Source organism: Epinephelus lanceolatus, chromosome 21, assembly GCF_041903045.1.
Source record: "Epinephelus lanceolatus isolate andai-2023 chromosome 21, ASM4190304v1, whole genome shotgun sequence".
In the NCBI taxonomy this organism is placed as follows: domain Eukaryota; kingdom Metazoa; phylum Chordata; class Actinopteri; order Perciformes; family Serranidae; genus Epinephelus; species Epinephelus lanceolatus.
Window position 1 is genome coordinate 28,689,727 of NC_135754.1, and position 26,954 is coordinate 28,716,680.

At 42.6% G+C, this 26,954-nt stretch overlaps 2 protein-coding genes across 6 annotated transcripts in view; one reads left to right on the forward strand and one right to left on the reverse strand.

Moving 5' to 3' along the window:
* rnf157 (ring finger protein 157) overlaps positions 1-20,215 on the reverse strand; it is a 32,673-nt gene extending 12,458 nt beyond the window's left edge. For all 4 annotated transcript variants that reach the window (XM_033611041.2, XM_078163602.1, XM_033611042.2 and 1 more), the window contains exons 1-14: positions 19,582-20,215; positions 13,953-14,071; positions 9,730-9,818; positions 8,698-8,847; positions 7,114-7,231; positions 6,934-7,000; positions 6,805-6,848; positions 5,809-5,856; positions 5,577-5,648; positions 5,313-5,472; positions 2,998-3,110; positions 2,661-2,893; positions 2,279-2,381; positions 2,029-2,137 (exon numbers count right to left, since the gene is read on the reverse strand). In XM_033611041.2, coding sequence (XP_033466932.2) covers positions 2,029-2,137; positions 2,279-2,381; positions 2,661-2,893; positions 2,998-3,110; positions 5,313-5,472; positions 5,577-5,648; positions 5,809-5,856; positions 6,805-6,848; positions 6,934-7,000; positions 7,114-7,231; positions 8,698-8,847; positions 9,730-9,818; positions 13,953-14,071; positions 19,582-19,669 — 1,513 coding nt within the window. In that variant the 5' untranslated portion in view covers positions 19,670-20,215. The remainder of the gene's footprint in view (positions 1-2,028; positions 2,138-2,278; positions 2,382-2,660; positions 2,894-2,997; positions 3,111-5,312; positions 5,473-5,576; positions 5,649-5,808; positions 5,857-6,804; positions 6,849-6,933; positions 7,001-7,113; positions 7,232-8,697; positions 8,848-9,729; positions 9,819-13,952; positions 14,072-19,581) is intronic.
* Positions 20,216-22,308: 2,093 nt separating this feature from the next.
* srsf2a (serine and arginine rich splicing factor 2a) lies at positions 22,309-26,648 on the forward strand. 2 transcript variants are annotated; one of them, XR_004500826.2, is made up of 4 exons: positions 22,315-22,865; positions 24,255-24,618; positions 25,585-25,677; positions 26,176-26,648. XR_004500826.2 is itself a non-coding variant. In XM_033612046.2 (3 exons), exons 1-2 carry the CDS (start codon positions 22,501-22,503, stop codon positions 24,592-24,594), a joined length of 705 nt encoding a protein of 234 aa, XP_033467937.1. In that variant the 5' UTR covers positions 22,309-22,500; the 3' UTR covers positions 24,595-24,618; positions 25,585-26,648. The 2 variants fall into 2 exon arrangements, 1 of the variants encoding a protein (XP_033467937.1); XM_033612046.2 differs by having other exon boundaries at positions 22,309-22,865; positions 25,585-26,648.
* The last annotated feature ends 306 nt before the right edge of the window (positions 26,649-26,954 follow it).

Consider the following 26,954-nt stretch of genomic DNA (forward strand, 5'->3'; position numbering starts at 1 on the left):
TGGTTGCCCAGTGAGATTTTTAAATAAAAAAAGCGATCCCTACTCACAGAATTACCGCCAACAGAAAACATATATTGCAGAAGAAAACTTTTATTGTTATCTTTAAAGCTTTGTTGACACGGCGAGAGAGGAGAGGGAGAGACGCTGTGCTGCTGCCAGAGGAGCCGCTGAATGAGTTCCCTCTGAGCGGTAAGTCACTAAAAGAGTCTGAGAAGTCCGGGGCTGTTCATAAAACATTCAGGATGCCACAGTTTATCTCTTGTGTTCTTGTGTTTATCATCTGTACATAAGAGGTTAAGATGAATATATTGATGTTGGAGAGCAGAACAAGATTTCATTTCGCTCTCCTTGAGCTGCCTTTACTATAATCTGATGGCATTAAATTCAGACTCGTGCCGTGCTGAAAGTGACACGGAAATGTTGTTTTCACGGTTATTAACCTCAGAGATATCTTTAAGTCCTTCACCCTTGGCGTGCTTTATGTGTGAAGTCTCTGGTGGTGGTCAAGATGACCTGCTGAAGTTCAAACGGAGCATCAGAATAAGGAAGAGAGGTGATTTAAGTGTCTTTGAACGTGGCATGGTTGTTGGTGCCAGATGGGCTGGTCTGGGTATTTACTGGGATTTTTACACACAACCATCTCTAGGGTTTACAGAGGATGGTCCCACAAAGAGAAAATATCCAGTGAGCCAAAATGTCTTGTTGATGCCAGAGGTCAGAGGAGAATGGCCAGACTGGTTCAAGATGACAGAAAGGCAACAGTAACTCAAATAACCACTGGTTACAACCAAAGTCTGCAGAAGACCATCTCTGAACCAACAACACGTCCGACCTTGAAGCAGATGGGCTACAGCAGCAGAAGACCACACCAGGTGCCACTCCTGTCGGCTAACAACAGGAAACTGAGGCTACAGTTCACACAGGCTCACCAAAACTGGACAATAGAAGATTGGAAAAACGTTGCCTGGTCTGATGAGTCTGGATTTCTGCTGCCACATTCAGATGGTAGGCTCAGAATCTGGTGTAAACAACATGAAAGCATGGATCCATCCTGCCTTGTATCAATGGTTCAGGCTGCTGCTGGTGGTGTAATGGTGTGGGGGATATTTTCTTGGCACACTTTGGGCCCCTTAGTACCAACTGAGCATGGTTTAAACACCACAGCCTACCTGAGTATTGTTGCTGACCGTGTCCATCCCTTTATGACCACAGTGTACCCATCTTCTGATGGCTACTTCCAGCAGGATAACGCACCATGTCACAAAGCTCACATCATCTCAAACTGGTTTCTTGAACATGACAATGAGTTCACTGTACTCCAATGACCTCCACAGTCACCAGAACTCAGTCCAATAGAGCACCTTTGGGGTGTGTTTGGGATGAGTTTCTCATCATGGATGTGCAGCCGACAAATCTGCAGCAACTGTGTGATGCTATCATGTCAACATGGAGCAAAATGTCTGAGGAATGTTTCAGCACCTTGTTGAATCTATGCCACCAAGAATTAAGGCAACTCTGAAGGAAAAAGGGGTCCCACCTGGTACTAGCAAGGTGTACCTAATAAAGTGGACGCTGAGTGTATATTTAAGTAAAGACAACTGAGTTTGTTCTATTATTCATTAAAGTGCAGACTGACCGGAGATACTGTTTTTTGAGACTGCTGTTGAGGTTTTTACATAAAAGTGAAGACATGAGACCGACATGTAAAATCACATTTATGTGACAAGACGCGTGTCTGAAAGAGTCTTAACACATTATGAGCATCTATTACAGTACATACAACATAGAGCATGAAGAAATAAACAATAAACACATATTCTGCATTTAGGAAATAACAACATTCATTGTTTTCAGTGCTACGTTGAATTTTTGTCAGTTTAGGTTTGGCTCTGTGTATGTGTGTGTGTGTGTGTGTGTGTGTGTGAGTGTGTGTGGGCTGGCATGCATCCCCCATCTACCCTAGGTTTACCGTGAGTATATAAAGACAAACGTGTGTGTGCGTATGTGTGATTATGTGTGTGTGTGTACCTTCAGGGGAGGTGATGGTGGAGGAGAGCGGTGTTCCCGTGCAGGACGACTGGTCGATGGCTCCAGACGAGGACAGAGTCAGGTTCTCGCTGTCTGGAGTCACTCCGTTCTGTAAAACAACAGGAGCAGCGGTATGAGAGGAGCTCACAACACCACACCATCCTCCAAACACAAACACACAAACAGACGGACACACATACGCAGTGTCTGTCTCTGTGTCACACACACACACACACACACACACACACACCTCCTGCTGGTCCACGACGAGTTTGTGGCGACAGGCCTCCGATTCACTGCAAGACTTCTCATCCTCCTCCTCGGGAAGCACAGAGGAATTCTGGGAAAGTGACCTGACGTAAACATAACGGACGAGGTTTAGACAGAAATAACGGGAGAGGGTTTGATGCACGTGTACCTGAACTGAAACAACACGACCAGACAACATATGATCTCAGGATGTGGTTATAATGACGAGTACTGTTCATGGTTCAAACAAAAGCCAGTTAATTAATGTCTAAAACCAGATGTATAAAAAACAATAATACAAAAAAAGGGAAATTAGAAATTCGTGGCAGTGACGTTAACATTTAAAATGAACAAATCTATTTTCGACTGTCTCTGTTACTCACTTGGAACCACTCTTCTTGAGTTTGAGTCCCTGACTGGAGTTGGAGTGGTCTAGAGGGGAGAGGGAGCGGGCTGGTGCCGGGTGCGGCTCGCTGCTGTACGGGGGAAGTGCTCCGGAGACGTGGCTGGGGCCGGAGTGGAGAGGGGGAGGATTCACCACGGAGGTGTTGAGGGGGCCGTTCAGCGCCTCCAGGAGCGACACCACCTCGTAGCCTGGAGGGATGTGCTCCGACGCCTGCAACCCAGGAGAGGACACTGGTGAGTTTACTGAGACTGATAATTATTTTATATCTATTCAACGTTTGTTTTTTTCTTGTGTGTGTGTCGACTCTGTCTCACCGAGTGTTCCTCTGAGTCAGAGGTCTGTGAAGTGATGACGGGGTTAAAGCTGGTGGGTGAGAGAGGACTGAGTTTCTTCCTCATGGCTCGGATCTGCAGCAGAGCTCTGAATGCTTTAAGAACAACATGGTGAATAAAAGAGATTTAAATAAGCTGTGGTTCTAAAATAATTTGCACTGACAGTGACATTTACACTTTAGGAGGAAAACAGATGTATTCAGGTCAGGATGAGACAGAAGATTTAGTTAACATCCAAAGCAATGTTCATGTTAGGAAAACAAACTATCAGTGTGTTTCACCACGTTGAGAATTGCATAGTTTCTTTGTCTTATAATTTTCAAGATCTTGGACTCAAATTGAAGCTTATGAACTTTGAAGTTTTCTATATACAAGTGAGGAAGTGATGAGGATTTTTTTGGGCATGTCGCAGGCAATATAGTGGTTAGAGCACTCATCTCTCATGTGGAAGGTCCAGGGTTTGAATCCTGCTGGGGTCGACGTTAGCGAAGGCATGTGGTCACAAGAGGTTCCCACTGCCGAATCAAACGGGATCAGATTCCTTAAAGGGATAGTGCACCCAAACATGAAAATTCACCCATTATCTACTCACCCATATGCCGATGGAGGCTCAGGTGAAGTTTTAGAGTCCTCACATCCCTTGCAGAGATGGGGCTAGCAACACAACTCCACCTAATGAAGGCTTACGGCGCCCCAGATTCAAACGTCCAAAAACACATAATTGAAACCGCAAAGTATCTCCATACTGCTCGTCCGTAGTGATCCAAGTGTCCTGAAGCCCCGACATTAAAAGTTGTTTGGAAAAATGTCATTTGAACTCTGTTTTTAGCCTCATTGTAGCCTGCAGCTCTGACTGCCTCTCTGTGCACCGCACTCACGTGTGCACACTTAAGTGAGACCATGAGATCTGTGCACCGCGTTCATGTGTCTTCACGGGCTTTTGCTGGTTTCACACGCACAGAGAGGCAGTTAGAGCTGCAGGCTACAGTGAGGCTAAAAACAGCTCAAATGACGTTTTTCCAAACAACTTTTTATGTCGGGGCTTCAGGACACTTGGATCACTACAGACGAGCAGTATGGAGATACTTTGTGGTTTCAATTGTGTGTTTTTGGATGTTTGAATCTGGGGCGCCTTAAGCCTCTATTAGGTGGAGTTGTGTTGCTACCCCCTCTCCCCTGGGATCTCCGCAAGTGTTGTGAGGACTCTGAAACTTCACCTGAGCCTCCCTCGGCATATGGGTGAGTAGATAATGGCTGAATTTTCATGTTGGGTGCACTATCCCTTTAAGGAGGCTTCAGGATAAGAGAGTAACTCCGGAATCTGAGCCAAGTCCTCAACAAGGGTGCGTTTCAAGCCCGTTGTAGACGGGAGGTTCCAGATGTAAAAACAACAAACAAACAAAAAAAAAAACAGGCGTATTTGAGTGCAAACACATGCGTATCTTTTTGGTCCCGCTGAGTCTAAAAAGCTGTAACAGTGATTCATGCTTGGCAAAAATGTCTGCATGTTGAAAAAGATATTTTTGAATGACACACACCTAAGTCGCATTTGATTCCTCTGTACCAAATTAGGCTTGAAATACTGTACTTTTTTACTGTGATAAAGTAAAAATGTTAAATGTCTAAGGGAGTAATAACGGTGGTGGAGGCAGCTTTGATCAATTTTAACATTCTTTTCTCATTTTGAAAAGAAATTCTTTAATTTTTTCAATTTTAATCAATTTTACAATTCAATGTCAGAAAAATATTCATAAAACCGCCATGTCTTAGCATCTTTAAGACTTTTAAAAGATTGATTTAAGACATTTTAACACCTATTAAGAACTCACTTTTGGATTAAAGATCTCAATGCATTGTTTAGGGATCCGCTAGAACCGTAGTTAAAGGGAGCATTAACTGGGAGTGCTTTGGAGGCATTCATTCATTCATTTTCTGTAACTGCTTATCCTGTTAGTGGTCACAGGGGGCCTGGAGCCTATCCCAGATGACATAGGGTGAGAGGCAGGGTTCACCCTGGACAGGTCACCAGACTATCACAGGGCTGACACATAGAGACAGACAACCATTCACACTCACATTCACACCTACGGACAATTTAGAGTCACCAATTAACCTGCATGTCTTTGGACTGTGGGAGGAAGCTGGAGTACCTGGAGAAAACCCACGCTGACATGGGGGGAACATGCAAACTCGGTTAAAACCAGGAACCCTCTTGCTGCTTTGGAGGCAGCTTTTATCAATATTAACGATCTTTTCTCATTTTGGAAAGAAGTTCTTGATGGTCGGTGGGAACTCACGCAGTCTGCAGATGGGGCAGCAGTTGGCCTGGTAGCGCAGAGTGTCTGCACAGGCGTTGCAGAGACACAGGTGTCTGCACGGCAGGATGAGCGTGTCTCGCACGTCCGACAAACACACCACACACTCTGCACTGTTATCGCTGATCTCGTCGTCGGCAACCTGGAGATAAAAACAGTTAAATGTTAGGAAGAAAGAGTCATCCACGTCGCTTCTTCTGACACACTCAGACAATGAGACAGAAAAACCCCTGGTGTGATTTCTACCTTTGATTCTTGGCTGTTGTATTTGTTCTCGATCCCGTAGATCTCCTGCAGCAGATAACTCACTCCATCCACCTGGGAAAAGGAACACAGTGAAGAACAAAAGCTACAGGTCTTGTGGGTTCAGGCTTAATGTTCAAGAGGGAAATAAAGCTTTGGCGTCTCTTTGTCTTTTTAACACATTAAATAAAAATGTGACACAAAAGGATGAAGGAAGAAAAGCAGGTGTATTTACCACTTGTTTCTGCTTCAGAGGCTTCACGCAGTAGCTCCCGTCCATGTGCTGCCAACGAAAGAAACAGCTGTTTATTATTTTGTCTAAGTCATTCAAAGCTTTGTGCAGGAATCAGTTCATGTTTCATTCTTCTGTACCGCATCTGACGGACACTCATCTGCACTTTAATGCTGTGTGGAGGACTTCTGATGTTTTTACATGTTAGTCACATGTCAGACAGCAGTTTTGCCTTTGCTGAGCGCCCAGATATGGAGATGTTTTACTACACCAACATTTTTTTGGTTTTTAATCATTCTCTGTAGCATCAGGTTAGCCTTGAACAGAGATCAGAGTCCATACATCTGCCTAGAAATCACAGAAAACTGCAGAACCTGCCTGACAATCATCACATTTTTTAACTTTTCTTCACTTTGAAAGTAATCTTGCGATAGCTGTCTGGTTAACAGTCCAGATTAGCTGTTCAGCATCAGTTACCACGGTGATTTATCCCGGTAAAAAGAGCACCAGCTTCATAGCACTGAAAACCCAGAGCTAACCCTGAAGTTACCTCACCTGTTTCGGGGAGGAAGAGACCTCGGATAGTTTGGCTCCCGGTTAAAATCCTCCTGAACAACACTGAAGGAATTCTAACAGGGAGACATTTCACCTTCAATCCTCACCTCTACACACCACTAAATCCCCCTAATCTTTACATACATATCACTACACCCCTGTTTCCAAGGTAAGAATCGTTTTATAACCACACAGCGGTGTTTGTCTTCGCACTGTTGTCAGTTATAAAAACCACAAAGATATCAAACGTACAGTCATGAGAAGCAAAGAAGGAGAATATACCCACTTTTAGAAGCTGCGGATATTTGGTGACTCAAACAATTGATCAGTTATAAAAAAAAATAGGTACAGAAAAGAATCTCTTTGATAAACTGATTGTTTGAGCTCCATCTGAGAACCCTGGCAGTGTCTGATAGCTTCTCTGATAAGCAGCATCTTATTTACCTTTTCAAACGTAGCCAGCAGTATGTGAGAGTGGCCCAAATGTTCTGCAGAGACAAAACACAGCGGACAGCGGCTTAAAATTCTGCAGCTCCTCTTCCACCTCAGACCATCAGTATGATAAACACTCACCTTCCCCCTCCTCCACGACAGCCTGCACCACCATGGGGAAAACCTCTTTGTCCATATCAAACAGCAGCTGAGGAGACAGACGGAGCAGATATCTATCTGACCTTGTGTATAAAATGGTTTCGCTGCAGCCTCGCACAGACGTGTGTTTCAGTATTCAGTGTACAGACAGGAGCTGCCTACCTCCTCGTCAGCCCACTCGCTGAGGTTGACAGTGTGTGAGGGCAGACAGAACTGCTGGCACACTCCTCGCTTGAAGTGCACCGTCTCAGACTGCAGAGAGCTGTCCTGAGGCAGGTAACTGCAGGAGATACACAGATACTTTGAATCAATTATTTTTGTGTCTAAATTGTAAAAAAAAACAGTAGAATTCTAGGTTTAATAGACCATAATTATCTACTAAATCCTGAAAGTTTCTAAATTGTCCATTTGTACAGACAGGGTTCCTACACATTTGGAATTTCAAAATTCCATACTTTACCAAACCCTGATTTCCAGACTTCTCTGCGTTTTTTATTTTCAGAGAATATGCTACATCTGAGTAAATATATCAGTGTATCATATTTCATATCATATTTAATTATTCTTAATAGGCGATTGTAGCCAAGTACCATAATGGCATGCAAATAGAAACTCAGGTAAGTTCAATGTCTGAGCTGAGGCAAAAAGGTTGGGACTCTGGGTGCAAGCGATGCAGTAACGAGACGTCAGTGTTTTTTCCTTTCATGTGGCTCGGAATCGTTTCTCCCCCATGTTGGTGATGTCAAACGATTTCACACAAAGCTTGCATCTAGCTCTGTGTGTGAATTGGGAATCCTTGGCCAACCAGTATTTATATACGGTACTGTCAAGCCATCCATCCAAAAACTTGCATCCACCCATTGTGAACCACGTGAAACTCGTCTTCTTGTAAAAGGGGCGGTATGTTTTCTGAGACGTTTGCTCTCACACAAACTGTGCTTGGCCCGGCATAAAACACGATCCGGATTGATTAAATTATTTTTGGAAATATCTAATTTTGTATTTTAGAAAACAGTATTTTAGAACAGTGGTAATAGTCTGGAAACATAAATATTTTTCCATACTTTATTTTTCATTTTCCATACTTTTTAATACCTGGAAATTGATCAAATTCATTTCCATCTTTTCCATACTTGTGTAGGAACCCTGTACAGAGGTCACAGATTTTACCTTTTCAACATTTGAGTAGAAGTTAGGAGTGGGCGATATGGCCTTTTATGGACCTTTATGTTCTACCATTTCTCCTCTAATCATCACGCTGTAACCTGTGACAGGCTGTTATGATACCACAACTATCACACACTCACATATATGGAGCTTTTAGTCGAGCTGTGAGCGTCACGTAGGTTTACATTACCAAAGGTTTATGACAAAATCACTTGATGACACGACTCATCGAGAGAGGAGAGGGAGAGACGCTGTGCTGCTGCCAGAGGAGCCGCTGAATGAGTTCCCTCTGAGCGGTAAGTCACTAAAAGAGTATCATCATGAACGAGATGATATGGCACACCCGTAGTGGCGAGTCTACCGTTAAGCGTTCAGCAATAAATCAGCAGGCGCATTAATAAAGCTTCAATCTGAAGACATCTGAGTCGACACAGACACACTATAACAGGCAAATTCTACTGACTGAAACTAGACGTGTAGTGATCAGTGAAATTAAAAATATAGATATTGAACAAAGTGACTGGGTAGTGGATTTCAGCCAATACCTATTAGTTCCCTAGTAAACATGTTTGTACTCACACTGGCACTCCATTGTGAAACTCCTCTATGGCCTGGTAATAGATGGTTATGGCCACCTGCGTGTCGGCATCGAAGGTGAACTCTACGTTGTAGCAGGCCCTGTTCTTCCCTGCCGCCTCGTCACCTGGCAGCTTCAGGTCCTCGCTGCACCTACATGTGAGGAAAGGAGGTGAGCGCGGTTTGAAAGTGGAGAACAAAAATCTGAGCAGGATCCAAACTCCATCTACTGCAGTTATAAAACAGGCATGAAACCAAATTACAGAGTGTTAAAAGCCTCAGTAATCGTACAGGAAAGATCTGCAAAGGGCGGATTCATTTATTGTTTGAAGTCATGTAATGAACGTATGTAAAGTCAATTTCTTGAATTACTTTTTATGTTTTTTTTATGAATGAATCAATCAAATTTTATTAGTATAGCACATTTCATACACGTTAGTGCAGTTCAAGGTGCTTTAAAGATGACTGACAAGACAGAACAAATATAGACCGTTAAAAAAAAAGAGATTAAAATAGATTAAAAATAGAATAAATTCGATTTAAAAAAATAAATAAAAAATAATAATAACTAAACTAGACTAAAAATAGATTTCACAGATTTTTAAAATGGATTAAAATATTTTAAAAAAGACAAAACAAAGACAATTAAAATTGTGAGGGGGACAAATAATCATATTAATGATAATTAAAAAACACTGTTATACACTGTAAGCATGTGAGAAACATATTCTGGTGAAATTTACATTTAATTTTCTCATAGCATTATTTTCTGTGTATGTGACTGTTGTGCTTTCGTGTTAATCTTGTATTTTTTAATTCGATGTTATATTGTTAAACTTAATTGTTTTTTTTTTCATGAATGCGTCTGAAGACAGTAAAAGCTTGACCTACAAGTAAAAACATGAATGATATGACACTATGCCTTAAATTAGCTGTTGTGGCTTGCTGTCTAAAAATAGCCCAGTGGACATTAAATTAGACCTCAGTGGTGCAGTGAGAGGTTACGTATGTGTTTAGGCGGATTGAGGTGCGTACCGTACGAGCCGCAGCGTGTCCTTGCGGATGTTTATAAGGCTTCGTAACGTCTTTACTGGTTCCTGAGGTGGAGGGGCTGCGTACGGGAACTGCAAACAAAAAGCAAACAAATTATAGATGTGAAATACATGTTATGAGACTGGAAAGCAGTAGCATTCATCTTCCCTCAAACCGCCCCAGCATTCCTCTCTTCACCACAGGGAATTCAGGGTTACACAATGACCGCGGCTGCTCCCGGTTTAACCTTAACACAAGTGTTTCGGTTGGTCAGCACCAGCGAGATCCGTGCTGACAAGTGCTGAGCCGGAGCAAAAAAATCTGCTCAGATTGTGTCTTTCCAGGGACGAGGCTGACACTTCAGACAGCGTTTAGGCACATTTCTGCACACGCAGGGACCACAGGAGTGTAAAAAGTCCAGGGTCAAACAGTGCCTGTCTTTATTTCAAGGACCAGATGGGTGACGTTTACCACATCAGGAGAATTTTGATAGCATCAAGTCACAGATAAGAATGTGAAATACTTTCTGTCGTGACCAACCTGATCATTAAAAAACCCTGATGTCAATCTGACACATAACCTTTAAACTTGACCCAAAATAAGGGCCACTTCTCAGCGCTCTCGTTGTGTGTTTGAAGCCTGAAGTTGCTGACTGAGCATGAGGGGAGAGCTGAGGTGGTTTGAGGATCACTGGAGGAGAAACATGCAGGATGTGGTCAGATACCTCCACACTACAACCCCTCATCTGTCCGCGCGTGTGTGTGTATATATAAGTGTGTTTGTGTGGCAGTGAATGGCACCGTATTCAGTACTTTAACACATCTGGGCTCAGCGGGAGTCACGCCTGTAAACTACACAAGCAAACACACACGGAGTAACAGATGCTGAAAAGAGCCATTCATTAAGAAACTCACAGGCAACACTGTGGGTCTTGTAAGGTATTATAAATCAAGAAACATCAGAGCGAGAGTCTGTACTTCCTCAGACATACTCAGACTTAAATAAAAAGACTGTTCTCAAATAACCGTGGGCATTTTTCTCAGAATTTACATGACCATTTCAATAATGATATCTTTGTACTAAGAGTGTCAGCCATGCTAGCAAATAAATTGGTATGATTACTTCACTGACAACACATTAAAGTCACCACTTAAAACAAGCTAATCTTTAACAGCACATTAGCTAGCCAATGTTTTTTAGCATGAAATCTGTTTTTCCACACCCTGCTAATTTTAAAATGCTGACGCCTTCACAAACGTCTTTATAAAAGAGTTAAAATTAAGTTATATTTTAATACTTAAACAAATCACTCCTTTTACCTTTTAACACCAAAATTAGCACGTATAATGTAGCTGTTTTTCTATGCTAGCGTCTCTGCGAGGCTGTGTTTTGAGTTAAATGCAAACAACAGCATGCTAATAAGCTAACAATGACCAACATGCTAATATGCTGATGCTAAGCAAGTTTGACAAAATCTAGAAATCAAAAAAACTGATATTCTGGTGTTTTTTTAACTTCTTTCCCCTTAGCAAAAAAACTGGCGCAGTTATTTCATAACAAAAAACAAAAATCTCTATTCAAAACAAGCTAATCTTTAACAGCACATTAGCGGACCAACATTTGTTAGCTATTTTTTGTCCACATCTTGCTAATATGTCAAAATGCTGACGTCTTAACAAACACCTTCATAAAGGAATTAAGATAAAGTTATATTTCAAAACTTGAACAATTAACTCTTTTAACCTTTCCCACCAAAATGCGCAAGACATACCCTCCTCATCCCCACAGTTCATTTAGTAGTATTAGTATTTAGAGTCACGATCCTCACGCCTCCTGTTTTCCTGCTTACGTGATGCCGGGATGCTGTCTAAAATCACACACCGGCGCAAAATGATGCTGCCGTTGTTTAAACGTGTAAAAATGCAAAGATGGCATGAGGAAGGGACTTTGTAGTGGTCCTATAGTGTGAGGGGGCTGGAGTTATATGGTCGTAATTGACAGAGAATTTTGTTTTTACCTCGTGCTGTCAGAGTTGTCAGGAATAAATGGAAATCGCCTCCTAAGATATCCACGGTCTGGGCCTCTTTATATCAACACAACGCAGACAACACTAGAGTCCACTGGTTACATGTACTAAATTGAGACCTTTCACTAAAAACCCCAAATGTTAACCTTATTGTTAGTAAAGTCGAGGGATCATCCAAGTCAGTAGGATTCATCCTCTCTAGGATCATTAATGTCTGTGCAAAATTTCATGACAGTCCATCCAATAGTTGATGAGATATATCAGTCCAGACCAGAGAGGAGGACTGACCAACCGTCAGTGCTGCGAGCATGGCTAAAAATCCATTTTGACTGTATCTGTGCTTTGGGCAGGAGTTTCTGAAACCTCTAAATATAGCCCCGTCCATTATCATATTTGTAGAGCGGTGCAGGAGACTGAGAGAACACAACAACTGCGGTTGGTTTTATGATTCCACGGCACCATCTGCTTAGAAACCACCATTATATAATGCTGGTAAAGCTTCAGACACACATACAAGAAGAAAAAAAAAATCACCAGCTGCATCCTGTGCCCACAGGAGGATTATAAACACCCACATAATCGGGAGAAAAACTGCACTCCTAATTTTAGCCCCAGTCTAGACAAAAACAGCACTGCAGCTGAGATTAGCACACACAGGGATGGAGCCGAGTCTCTCCGTATCAGCTTCACTTAGTCGACGTCTTCAGCTCCCTTCAAGGCTTTCAGTCTGTGACAAATTCTCTCTTTCCTCTGCGGACTTGAGCTCTTTTTGATTTGCAGCTCTCATTAGTTTGACCTTCAGGTTCATGATTAGGTTGAACGAACCCTTCGGAGGAGCCACCGCTTATCAGCCTCTCTGTGCAAGGGGAGCCGGCAGACTGTCATTTCACTTTTAATTAGTTTGACAGGATGAGTCTTTGAAATACATTTAAATCAGTGGCAGCTTGAAAGCCTGTTAATTGACACTGCAGGAGTCACACCTGCTGAAATGTTATCAACTTCTGTTTCATGATTTAATGACGAGGAGACGGCTACACCTTTGGGTCAAGAGATCTGTTAGTTGATTCACAATTTGACAATCAAGTCATCTGTCAAGCCGAAATACGAAAAAAAAGCTGTATTTTTCTTCTCAAATGTGAATTTTTTTTCTATTAATGATTATCTTTGGTTTTGGTCAGCTAGCTGAATAAAACAAGCAATTTTCAAGATGTCATGTTGGGCTGTTTGATACTTTTCACTATTTTCTGACACAAACACTTATCAAAAAAGAAAACATAATAATAAATAATAATAATACATTGGATTTATATTACGTTTTTCAGGATACTCAAAGACAGTTATGGGTGCATTGGGTGGATTTGATGAGAGATTTGGGACCAATGATGATGACTTCTGATTTGTCACAGTTAAGTTTGAGGAAGTTGGTTTGCAGCAAGGATTTTATTTTTATTTTATTTAGTGAGGGTGGAGCGAGTGGCAGGCGTGATGGCTTTGGTGGAGATGTGGAGCTGAATGTCATTGGCAAAGCAGTGAAACTGAAGTCCATGATGGCGTATTATTTGACCGAGAGGGAGAATGTACAGGATGAAGAGGAGGGGGCCGAGAACTGAACCAAGGGGAACACCTTGGCAGAGGGGAGCAGAGGGGGGTTTGCTATTATTTATGTTGATGAACTGATATCTGTCGGAGAGGTAGGATTTGAGTCAGGAGAGAGCAGTGCCGGTGATGCTGAGAGTGGTTTCAAGGTGGGAGAGAAGGACGGAATGGCTGATGGTGTCAAATGCTGCGTTCAGGTCAAGTAGGATGAGTATGTAGAGTTTTCCGGCATCAGAGGAGAGGAGAAGGTCGTTTGTGACTTTGTGAATACTTGTTAGCTGCAGGCTGAGATCCTTTCTTTGTCTTCCCCTTTGTGTATTCATACTTTTATAACTTTTAATCTGCAGTTTTGTTTAATTATGAGACTAGAAGTTAATTCTTCACCTTGGAATCTTCTGACAAAAACATGGGCTAGGCAAGCGAGAAGTCTCCCTTAAAATGGACAAATTAAAAAAAAAACAAAAAAAAACAAATCTGAATAGCTAAAATTTCTAAAAAATTGGGTAAACTCGAAGAACCGTTATAGCCACTGTGTCAAACTTATGGTGAGACTGTTGGGAGTTCTAACATTTAATACAGCTGTTAGTTGTGTGAGAACACCTACCGCCACAGGTCTGGTCCCCAGGAAGTTAAGGTCTGTGTTTTCCCCAAACAGGTAGCCCTCTGGATGTGTGGAGTCAAACTTCTCTCCCCCCATGATGAAATGGCTGGCGAAGTAACTTCCTGCACAAGCACACAGACACTCACTTTTAAACACAGATAACTCAAAGTATGTCACATCATCTGAAAAACATTAATGCCAAAGACCTTTGTGGTGAGCACAACGTGGCTCTGCTATTGCAGTGGTAAATAATTTGGTGCTTTAAATTGCTGCGCTTGGAGAGGTGAAATCCCTCCCCTTCTGTTGGACCACCGCCTTATTTCGGAAAAAAAGTACAGTAGATGATAGCAAAAGACAAGTTGTTCCTTTATCCCATTTGAATTGTACCATGAATTACATGTTTGTCAATTTGAGAGTTGACATCATATATGCAGAAACATGGCGACGATAGTACATATTCAGTTCATGACAATTAACTTTTCATTAATCCACATATTGCATGTCAATTTTTGGCTCATGTGATTTTAAATATGGTATTAGGTTGTAACCGTTAGTAGCTGTTGATGTAGACTGGCCTTCATTTGATAGAAAAGTTCTTTGTTAGTTGGGTGAAACAATGTTTTAGTAGTTTTAGGGGATGAACTGGTGCAGCAACAACTCCAGGACAAGGTCTTTGTGTGTAGACCATTGCTAAGTTACCTAGCTAGCTAGCTGGTTGACGGTAATGTATATTAGTGGCAGTACGGTACGGTTCAGTCCAGTTCGGTACGCTTTTTTTCCCACTGTAAAACTTTAGCCCCTGTTTCCACCAAACACTTTCAGTATGGTACCTTTGGAACCAACAGTAACCCTTCAGACATGGTATCTAGACCCTAGTGTTTCCATCACAAACAGTACTCTTAATATGGGCGGGGCTGTCGTCACTCACTGCTCCGTCCAGCACTCACTGTATTTCCTCCATTATCAGTCTGCCCCTCGTTTATCGTCCACAGAACGAGGCTGCACACCGATATTTTCAGAACAAAATAAAACAGGCTGCAGTGAGAGTCTCTCTCCATGGGATATTTAAAAATAGTGGGTTTGTGCATTTAGTCCTTCTCAGGCAAGCTCAGGGGTTTAGTGTTGCTGGAGCCCACAGGAACAACGCTCTGTGACACTTTTTTTCTTTTATCCGAGTGAGGATTAGAATATATGCAGTTCACATAACCTGGTCAAAACTAATATATAAACACTTTAGGATCCACTCATTACTAAAAGTGTATGTCATATAAAAACTAAAGTGATGGTCAAAGTTGTCACAGTGAAATTTAAGGTGTGCTGATGGATTCACGTCGTCACCTCATGCATTGAGTAACATTACAAGTCAACGTTCCACTTTAAAAGTTGCCGGCAGTCGGTCCAGTTGCTGCAAGAGTCAGCAAAACATCCTTTCATTTTATAGTTACAGTTTACTAATAAAACTCTCCACAGTATGAACAGTGGTTACATGAGCCTCAAAACCAGCCACAACTCAGCCCTGAGCAGAGTGACCGTCCTCTATTGACCAATCAGACTGCAGTGTTCACAGCTCCACCTGTTAGTACCAGATCTGTGTGCTAGGTACCCCAACAGAGGGGGGACCAAACATGGGGACGGTACGGAACGGTTCCATTGGTACCATCCACAACTTTTCACAGTGGAAGCAGAAAAAAAGTATACTGAACTGAACTGTACCGTACTGCTCGGTGGAAACAAGGCTATGGTGCCCACTGCCCACCTGCAAAATGGGAGAAGGAAGGAATTTCATTTATATATTCTTCACATTAGGTTAATGAGCTGTTTTGAGGGGGAAAAAGGAATTGAAATCCCAAAACTTTTTGAGCGTTGCAAGAAAAATTGTGAAGTTAACATAATTTTTTTCTTGCACAAATAAAAATTCTGTCTTATTAAATTAATGTGACAGCAGCTTGAAACAAGAAAAAATAAGGCAGATCTATAGTGTCAAGATTAGGAGACTTAATTACAGTAAATATTTAAGAGGGACATCTGGGGTGCTGCCCCGCGACCCGGCCCTGGATAAGTGGATGAAAACGGATATATGGAAATATTTAAGCACTGATTTTTTTTTTTTTCAGCTATTCAATTAGTGAAGCAAAAACAAAATGGCGACACAGGCTTACTATCAGACTCATGCTCAATAAATGGAAACTGCATCCAACCCTGACAAAATAAGATTTTAGTGCTCAATAACCGACAAAAAGACTAGAAATTTTATGCCGTCATTCCTTTGCCAGTTGCAAATTCTACCCATTGCACCCTTCACTGGACTGAAATATTAATATTTCCCTTGAATAATTGAACCATTTGGCTGGCGCCGTTATCCACAGACACCTCCAGTAACTCTCAAACTGCTCGAGCTTCACATCCTGGAATCATCTGGTGTCAGGTACAACTGCACATGAAAAGTTGTTTTTCAAACGAATCCCTGAAAAGCACCTGTGAAGGCGTTCTGACTGGAGCTGGGTTGTTATTGGGCGTGCTGCAGCTGTTTACCATGACTTTGGGTCGATGACAACAAAACTAAATAGCCGTTGTGCCTTTTAATCACAGGGTGAGCTAATATCATAAGACCGTAATAGCGGTTCGGAGTCTTTAAATACATGTTGGATGGGCAAGTCACGTATCAGCTGGAAGGACATCTCGTCTGGCATCTTTCACACTTATTAGTGCCGGAGAAGAGGAAGGATGCGCTGATGTTACAGCCATTCACACTGTAGAAAAAAATATTCAGAACACGACGAATCATGAACTAAAAAAAGCCACAATGATGACGCTCTTCTCTCTCGCCCTCTCTTGTCTTTGTCACCTTGTTATTATTTACAGCAGGTGGGAGAGGCGAGCTTGGCCGAGGCTTTGTCACCAGATCCCAGAAACAGGAACTGGGGCTGACAGATCGGTTTCACCAGCAGCCATCGCCACCACCTTCCTCCCCTCCCCTCCCACCACCACCAGGCTGCAACCAGGACTGTTATATCACAAATTCATCCAGCTTGTAACTAATTCAGCTACATTTCGGGGAGAGGAGCGCTAATGGCAGCCACGAGGCAGCAGTTTTTCTTCTCTTTCATTCATCCTCCGGCACCTAACATCCTTATACATCTAAGATATTACTATTACATCAGAGAAAAAGCCCAACATATCACACTTGACTATAATTAACTCCACTTCCAGTCCCCAGCTCTGCTCCAGGTCTCATTTTCTGAGAGATGTTCATTTACTTTATGTCTTTTCTTACGACAGAACTGAGAAGCATTACCAGGGTTTCTTCACAATATGATTCTGTGATGGTGATATTGGATTACTGCTAAACCCTGGTGGGGGAGCTGAATACAGTCAAAGTGTCACACAGAGTAACAAAAACAAGACAGATTCAAAACACAGAGGTCAGCCTGAGGTCCAAAGGACAGTTTGAGTGACGTTATGTTTTGATGCAGGCGCCAAATACCTGATATCCAGTATCAACATGAACCTTTAAAGGTCCAGCATGTAGGATTTAAGGGGATATGTTGGCAGCAATGGAATATTGCATAATGAGTATGTTCTCTTTGGTGTAAAATCACCTGAAAATAAGAACCCTTGTGTGTTCGTTACCTTAGATGAGCTGGTTATATCTACATAGGGAGCAGGTCCTTGTCTATGGAAATCTCCATGTTGCACTGCCATGTTTGTTCAGTAGCCCAGAATGGACAAACCAAACACTGACTCTAGATAGGTCCATTCGCTTTTATGTGTTGGCCCCCATAGTTGGCAGCCCCTCAGCGAATGTGTCAGAAAACCATTTTTTAAAAGTGAAACTGCTTCATTCAGAGTTTTACCCATTTAAATCACCAGTTCCATTTCTTTTGGAGGAAGAGACCTCTGTGGACTATTTTGGCTCCCAGTAAGAATCTCCTGAACGCCTGGATCTTAAATTATCAGAGAAAAAAGGTGAGCACAGATTAACAGGAACTAGGCTAGTGGCCCATCTCCGACACTGATTCATTACGCATAACTGCTTCATTCAGTATTTTTACCACTTTAAATCATCTGATCAGTTTGTTTTGGGGAGGAAGAGACCTCTGTGGATAATTCAGCTCCTGGTAAAAAAAAACTTCTGAATGTCTGGATCAGAGAAAAACATCAGCACACATTCACAAGCACTGGGCTAGCAGCCTGTCTGCGACGAGCTGAACAGCATCAGAGAAACACTAATTTGTAACGTGAAACTGCTTCATTCAGTGTTTTTACCAGTTTTAATCACCTCATCTGTTTGCTTTGGAGAGGAGGAGGCCTCTGTCAATAATTCAGCTCCAGGTAAAAACCTCCTGAACATCTGGATCTTAAGTTATCAGAGAACAAAGGTGAGCATAGATTAGCAGGGGCTGGGCTGGCAGCCCGTCTCCGACATGCCAAACAGCATTGGAGAAACACTGATTTATGACGTGAAGCTGCTTCATTCTGTGTTTTTAACGGTTTAAATCACTAGGTCTGTTTGTTTTGCAGAGGAACAGACCTCTGTGGATAATTTGGCTCCTGGTAAAAACGCCCTGAACAATGAACACTGAAGGAATTCTAACTGGGAGTAGTTTCAGCTGGTTGCAATCTGCGATCCTCACCATTTGATGCCACTAAATTTCCCTAAATCCTACAAACTGTTCCTTTAAATAAGTGCTTATTTAACTGCATGGTAATCAAATTTTAAATAAACATGAAATTGATGAACACTTTTAGAAATCTAATCATTTAATAATTCATAAAGATAAAATACCAAATGTTCTCCAGCTCCTAAAATGTAAAGATGTTCTGCTTTTCACTGCTTTATATCCTGTAAATTTTATATCTTTGGCTTTTGGACTCTTTCTATGCACTCTGAAGACACTAGCCTCAGCTCTGGGAAGTGTGAATGACATGTTTTTCACTATTTTGACATTTATAATCATAAAAATGATCTCCAAATTAAAGGATAATTGCTTGCAGTCCTATTACAATCTAAGAAAACCTCATTTACACCAAACACACCAATAACTCACACAGACAAAACCTCTGCTGCTAATGGTGATGTCGGTCTTTTCATTTTCATCCTCTTGGGATCCATCATGACTTATTTATTTTACAGACAGACTGTGCTAGTCATGATGCCATCCAGTCCTGCTCCCTGCTAGCACATGCTCAGAGATGCACCAAGGTAAGAGCCAATCCCAGTTATGTATCTGACACTCTGCAGATAAATGAATATATAACTTGTAGACGGGGGATATTCTGAATGCATGTAAGTAGACGTGTCCCTGTGTTGCTGTTGGTGTCCCTCCATGGAAAATTCAACAATGCTGCAGTGACAAAACATGATAAAAACGTGACAAATCAACATGAAGATACTGTTGAATCTGTTGAGGGGAAATTAAGTTGCTCAGAAAATGCACCCCCCCCCCCCCCCCCTCCCTCCACAGGTAGCTGCTCTGCAGGCCTGCAGCTACAAGGTAAAGATGGTGATGGCTTTGATGGTGATGTCCACTTTCCATTCCCACCATGAAAGCACAAATAAATCATCTGCATAAAGCTTTAAAGCATGAACCGGTTACCCACCCCCGGTCTGACCTGTTGGTCGATGACTTACCAGATTTCGGTGGATAACGGTACACCGAACTGGACGGAATGTCCACTTCTTCCACGCCTATGTTTTGTCTGCTTGTTAAAGCTCCCATTTCCAGTCAAATAAAGACCGCACGGATTAACGGGCATAACACTTGAGGTTGGCTTTGTTCGCTGCGTCTCTTTTATTCCCTATCATGTAATCCAGTTCGCGCTGCCCTGTCCATTTCTGTCGGGTCCAAGCCCCGCCGTGAATCTGTGTGACCGTCCTGGGGATTAGTCCTCCGGCTGCTTATCCCTCCCTGGTCAACAGCTCGTTTTGAGGCAGAAAGCAGCCCTTTAACAGCGGACAGGCGCTCTGCTCATGGCGCGCCGCAGCCGCACCGTCACAGCGGAAAATCTCCCGTGAGTATGCGGCTCAGTACAGCCGTGTGCTCGTCGACATCTCCCGGCCCGCTGGATGTTGATCGCACATCCCCGGTGCTTCTCGTTGTTGGATCCTGTCAGAGAAGTCTGAGGCTCCCCATGACGTCAAGCAGGCACAAATCCGGGCCGTGGTTTTTGCGCAGTCCTCCTCTCTCCAGCAGCAGCTGCGAGTGCCGACCCACTTTGTAACGTGACCTTCCTACGCCAACTGTGCGAGTGGCGCTGACTGCAGTGCAGAGAGGACGGCTCTGTGGGACACACACAGGGATACACAACCGTAGCAAAACTACATTACCCTCGGGACATGTGTGGGAATGCCACTAAAAGTGCAACAATCTACCCAACAACAACTGTCGCTATCATTTTTAAATGCGTTTTTTCCCGCAACAAGTAGGATTCAGACTGTGACAGTTGTAAAACAACCCACACAGCAACCATACCGGGAGTTAATACGCAGCAAAACAACCACTAACTCATAAAAATAACTACTGTGATATTTTTAAATTAAAATAAACGGGACAAAGGCAGAACAACGGTACAATACAGCCGTCACGAGCAACTCCTCACCGACAGAGGGCAGTGTACAGATATAAAAACAGACTGCTGGGTCGCACGTCGGTGGCGCCGCCATCTTGGAGAGGTCAAGACGGTAGGATTCAAATTGTGATAGTTGTACAACAGCCGACACAGCAACAATACAAAGAGTTGGTACACAATAAAACAACTGTTAACTCATGGAAAAATAACTACTTTGATATTTTTAAAAGAAACGGAAAAACGGCAGAGCAGCGGTACAATCCAGCCGTCATGTGCGCCTCCCCGCCGACAGAGGGCAGTGTATAAATATAGAGGATGCCTCACTGCTGGATCGTACCTCGGCGGCGGCGCCATCTTGGAGAGGTCAAATGGTAGGCTCTAAATAGTGAGAGTTGTAAAACAACCCACACAGCAACAGTACCCAAAATTAATATACAACAAACAACCGTTAACTCATTAAAAATAACTACTATTATATTTTACAATACAGCCGTCTTAGGCGACTCCCGCCGACAGAGGGCGGTGTGTACACAGAGAAACATAGATGCCTCACTGCTGTTCCGCCATCTTGGAGAGGTCAAGACTTGCCTGTAAAATAACAATAAACAGAGGAGCTGCAGTTTTTCTTTATAAAAAAAAAAAGCAGTGTACTGTTTTTATTTCTCAACTGATTGTAATGAGTTGTTAAAGTTTTATGATCTATGTGTGATAGAAAAAAATAGTTTTGTACCCAGTTAATTATAATCTCAATATTTAGGCTATAATACTGCTGGGTGCTCAATGGAGGAGGGTATATTAGGCTTATAAACTGAATAACGTGTGGTTTAAACTCCTGAGACTGGAACTTTTGTTTGGTTTGCATTTTTAATTTCTCCTAGCTATTTGGGATTAGTAGGACCTCATACGTATAAAAACCTAAACATTGTCAGGGATAATAAAGCCCCTATATCCTTACATATGATGATAATTAAGTCTCAATGTCCTTGAACAAGACAATAATAAAGTCCCAGTGTCCTTCAATGAGCTGATGATAAATTCCTTATGTCTTCAAATGAGTACTTTCTAATTTACAGTGTCGTGCAAATTTGTTGATTTGTGCAGATTATCTCGCTGAACAAAACGTGTAAGTATCATAAACGTTTGGTTGCCACAGAGGGTGTTTTCTAAGGTAATCCAGAATCCAATGGAAAAATCCCGTTGGCTTTCTGAAGAGGGAACCAGTGTGATGCTAACTTCCTTATCGGCCTACAAAAAAGTCATTCCTGTAGCACTGTAGCATAAATATCAAGGTTGAAAATAAATTGGACATAAAACGTTTTTTTCTACTACACGTAGATCATAAACCCATTAATATAAAAACGACTCATTATAATCAGTTGCGAAATATAAACATTATAGTGCTTTTTATTCAGAAAAACTGCAGCTCCCCGTTTACTGTCATTTGTTTTGAGATAAGTCTTGACCTCTCCAATATGGCGGCGCCGCAGAGGCCAATTAAGCATCTATGTTTCTAAAATCGTTTTGTCGCAACATATAGGATACAGACTGTGAGAGTTGTTCAATAGTCCACACGGCAATAATATCTGGAGTTCATATACAACAAAACAACCGTTAACCCATAATAAAAGCTATGATATTTTTAAATTTAACTAAACGGGACACCAGTCCACTACAGGCGCCATAAGCGGCTCCCCGCCGACAGAGGGCAGTGTACCGGTAACTGAACAGTCGAGCAGCCAATCAGAGGAGGCCAACGCGGGCGCAAAGAAAGGGAAGAGGAAGCTTTCTTGCCGCCATTTCACGTGAAAGCAGCGCGCGACAAGGCCGACAACCAGTGCCAAACAATTAAACAAAATCAGACAGAATTTGAACCGGATACACCAGCGGGAGATTTGCAAACTAACCGTAACCGTTTACATAACGGTAGGGTCTAACTGGTTTCAACTTTCCTGTCCGGCTGTGTTGCCTGGAGACGAAGAAAATGAGCAGTTACGGTAGGGCGCCACCAGACGTGGAGGGGATGACCTCCCTCAAAGTGGATAACCTGACTTACCGAACTTCGCCGGAGACTCTGCGCCGGGTATTTGAGAAGTACGGCCGTGTGGGTGATGTGTACATCCCCCGGGACAGGTACACCAAGGAGAGCCGCGGGTTCGCCTTTGTGCGGTTCCTCGACAAGCGTGACGCCGAGGACGCCATGGACGCTATGGACGGCGCGCTGCTGGACGGGCGGGAGCTCCGGGTGCAGATGGCCCGGTACGGACGACCCCCGGACTCCATGTACAGCCGGAGGGGTGCGCCGCCGCGCAGATACGGAGGAGGGTACGGTGGCCGCAGGAGCAGGAGGTAAACGCTGGTGTGACTAGGTTAAATCATGAACCCCGTTCGTTGTAAAGCGAAGAAGAGCACATGGTTCAAAGCGAAACTAACAGATTGAATTTGAACCACTGCTTGTTTTTCTAGTGATCATTAAGTAAATACTGTCATTGCGAAATTACATAACTGCACAGCAGTCATCATGATGTCATTATTATAATAATGTGTGCGATAATGCACAGACTGATGTGTTAATATCACTTTAGGGCCTCAGCTAACGTTTATTGTCATTATCTGATGTTACTAGGCCTAATCCACAGATTATGTTGAGCAGGTAATCAGTTGGCAGGGTTGGAAATTAACTTCTTTGTCCACATTTACATTACCATTGTTTTTCAGGCTGGTGACTGAAGCAAATCTAGCAGCCACTTAAACATTTTACCAGCATTTGGTTGGTGCTAATTTTCAACCCTGATTCGGTCTAATGGTTGTAGCTTTGTAGCACCCAGTCTACCTAGTTTTATCAGGTGGTTGGTCATTAAAATAATTTAGTTAGGGACGATCCTAGTAACTTATTTCCCGAATGTTTAAACAGCCATTTAAAGTTAGATCATCGGACTAGTCTAAAGGTAAGATAGCATTCAGAAAACAGTCAAAATGGAGCACAATTTAATGTGTTTGTTTAAAGTGTATCTGAAAAAATATTGATTACATTAAAAGAGCCATTTGAAGCCATTAATAACATTTTTTAGTTACCAAACACTCATTTTAATACAGCTGATTCATGTGGAACTTTGCACCATGCTTATGAACATTGCACATTATCCTACAAAACATGAAAACAACTCATTATCTAAAAGTTATTAAGTTGTTGAAGACAGTGTTTCTTAGGAAAATATATCTTTAAAAAACTTGCCATAATTTTGCAAGAAATGATAATGTTTGACATAGTAGAATTTCTGGTGCCAATGAGCAAGGGTAGCAAGATTTATTCAGCTAGTAGACTGATCACGGACATCCCTAAATTTAATGTGCAGGTTTTCCCATATATTAATTTTTAGCAGCCAGCCACGATAACAAAACAGCTGCCGCCACATATTGATTTTGATGTTTAGGATTTTGATCTTAAGGAGCACTATTGGAACATGTGTACTGATCTCTTATTCATTGCGTCACCCTCAGAGCGCAGAGCACTCTGCCTGCGATGTGTTCATGGACCCGTAACAACCTCCACATTTAAAAAGGAGTCAGGACACACACACACAAACCAAATCACGCAAAGTTTGCTCATCCTGCCACATGTAGATCTCTAATTCTGTGGAAACACTGATGTGTACTTCTTAGATTACATCTGTCAGTGTCCATGTTACTTTGATTTGTTCCTGCTGATTACTGAAGTGTTTCACTATGTGCCCACAGCCGTTCAGCCAGTCCCCGCCGCCGCAGACGTAGCCGAAGCCGCTCCAGGAGCAGAAGCCGTTCCCGATCCAGGAGCCGCCACCACTACAGCCGCTCCAGGTCTCGCTCCGACTCCAGATCCAGGTCGAGGTCCAGGTCCAAGTCTAAATCCAAGTCCAAGTCCAAATCCAAGTCCAAGTCCAGGACCCCCAGGCGGAGCAAGACAAAGTCTCCCTCCAGGTCGAGGTCCTCCAAGTCAAGGAGTCGAACCCCGCCTTCCAACAGAGGGTCCAAATCCAGGTCTCGCTCCAAATCCAAGAGTAGGCCTAAATCTCCAGAGGACAACGAAGCAGAGACTTAATCCAGACTTGGACACAACATGACGGTATTCAAGGGGAAGGGTGGATGATGTTGTTGCAAATATTATATCTGAGATGGCCATCTGTCATCACATGGGTTGATATCCTGCAGTCTTTGTGTCACGTTAAAGTCATTTGCTCACAAGCGACAAAGACTGCAGAGTCCTGAATGTTTTTATAAACATAAAATAAGCTTGGGACTGATATAGTCTACAGTCTGAGGTCTGTGTGTGCTTTACTTTGCCTTCTTCAGCCAATGTAAAACACACACACATGAGAGATTTGGGTTTTATGTTACATAATGTATCATATATTTAAAATGGGGTGTACATATAGTGTGTATGGGAGGGACGTGGGGTGCTTCACTAAAAAAAAAACGTTCACCTAAATGTGGAATTCTTTCCTCCAAGCTGCGGAGTCCTGTTTGCAAAGAGAGGAGGAGGAGGAGGAGGAGGAGGAGGAGATGGGGGTGTGGCAGTGTGAGAGCAGTTAGTGTGTGACCCGCCCATGTGACCTGCCTGTTGCTGAGAGCGATGGCAGTTGCTAAGGAGCAGGTCACCAAGGCAACGGTGGTTGCTATGGAGCAGGTCGTCATGGCGGTGGTTCGGGCTGTCAGTTGGTGTATGAGGTGGTGTGGTGAGGTACGTTCGCGGGGATCACAGGCAGATGCACTGAGCACTGCACCCACCTGTGCCTGTGGGTTCCTCCGCCTCTCACAAAGGGAACCGAGGTTTGTTTTTCAAATTCGCCCGAGTGTAAGAGTCTTGTTAGAGCTAGTTTTATTTGGGGGGGGGTAAAGAAATGTGAACATTACTAGAAATGTTAGGTATGATACATGAAGATGGATGCACAGGAAATGCAGTTTGATAAATGTTAGCATCAGGGGAAAGAAGGTCAGACCAGTACTGCATTTAAATACCCAGGTCAGCTGCAGGTGTTGGGATAACCTCTTTGTTTTGCTCTTGTTAACTCTGCTCTGTCTTTCCTTCCAGATCTCAGATGATTGAGCCTTTGTTGAGGACATCAGGATGAGTCTCACAACGAGCAAGTGGACTCCACTATTACCACTGAATGCAGACTGAAAGGTTATTGGAACTTGGTCTAAAATGTTTTAAATTTGACTTAATTTACACATTCTGTAACTTTGACATTGTCATCGTTTGTAAAGTTGAGCATTTCGAAAGGGATTTGTAAGGTGTTTTTTTTTCTTCTCTCGTTTAAATTGGGCTTTTTCCATTGGATTACATTTGTACTTAATTTTTTTTTAATTAACGTAGCGTTCTTATCGAAATCCCTTGTTTAATACGCTTTCTAGATGGATATGAGTTTTATTTGCAGGGTGTCATGTTGGACGTTCAAAGCCTTTACAGCTATGTTAGACCACTCTTTTTGGAAATTAAAAAAAAGGTTTACTGTACAATGACATTAAAGTAAAACATTTAAGTATCGCTGTGCCACTTAATTTGTGATTTGCTAATCCGGCAGCATACATTTTCTTTTCTGTCATATCTCTATTTTCTGTCTGGTTAAAGTTGCTTTCCTATGACTCTAACCCTCTTTCTTGTGTATCTTTTGTGCACTAGGCGCAGTTGTGTAGCAGTTGAGTAATGCTGGTTAGCTGTTAAGATGCGGTGCAGTGCGGTGGTGACATGGTGTGGCGTGTTGCGGTGCTGAGTGCCCGGCGCTGTTCCGGGGCTCGACCCTCCGCTGCTGTTTGCCGGTTTGTAAGCTCACAGGTGTGGCAGATCATCCATCCTCTCCTGTCTTGTGACCTTTCCTTCCCTCCATGTGCTGTACAGATTCTCTCCTCCTTCCCTTTCTCTTTATTCTTCTCCCTTCTCCTCCCCTCTGTGGTTTTTCCACTGTTGATAACTGGTTTTGCTCGCTTTGTTTTTTTTTCCATTCTGAAATTGGGTCCAGTGTGACTCCTAGTGAAGGGTTTAAAGGGCAGTCCAGGCTGCTTAATGAATGATTTTTGTGTATTTCATTCCTCTGTGAACCTCTCAAATGTCTTGTAATTGCTTCAGGTGAATGCTAATAAACATCATAGTTCAAATCAGGTTTCAAGTCTTTATTTGTCACATGCAAAACAATTATAGTTGAACAGTTGTCAATCAAATTCTTGTTCTCAGGCTGGAGATGAATGTGTGAGACATAACACACAGTAAAGCAGACATTTATGACGTCTCTTATTGTGCTACTGCCACATTTGTCTCACAATGCTTCCTGCTGCCACAGTGGCTGCTGTTTGGTAAAAACTACATAGCTTTAAGCTGTTGATTGTAAAAATGTTTGCATATTCACATTCTGGATTTTTTAATAAAGAAGGGGGCAGCTAACATTGTATGAATTTATTTTTGAA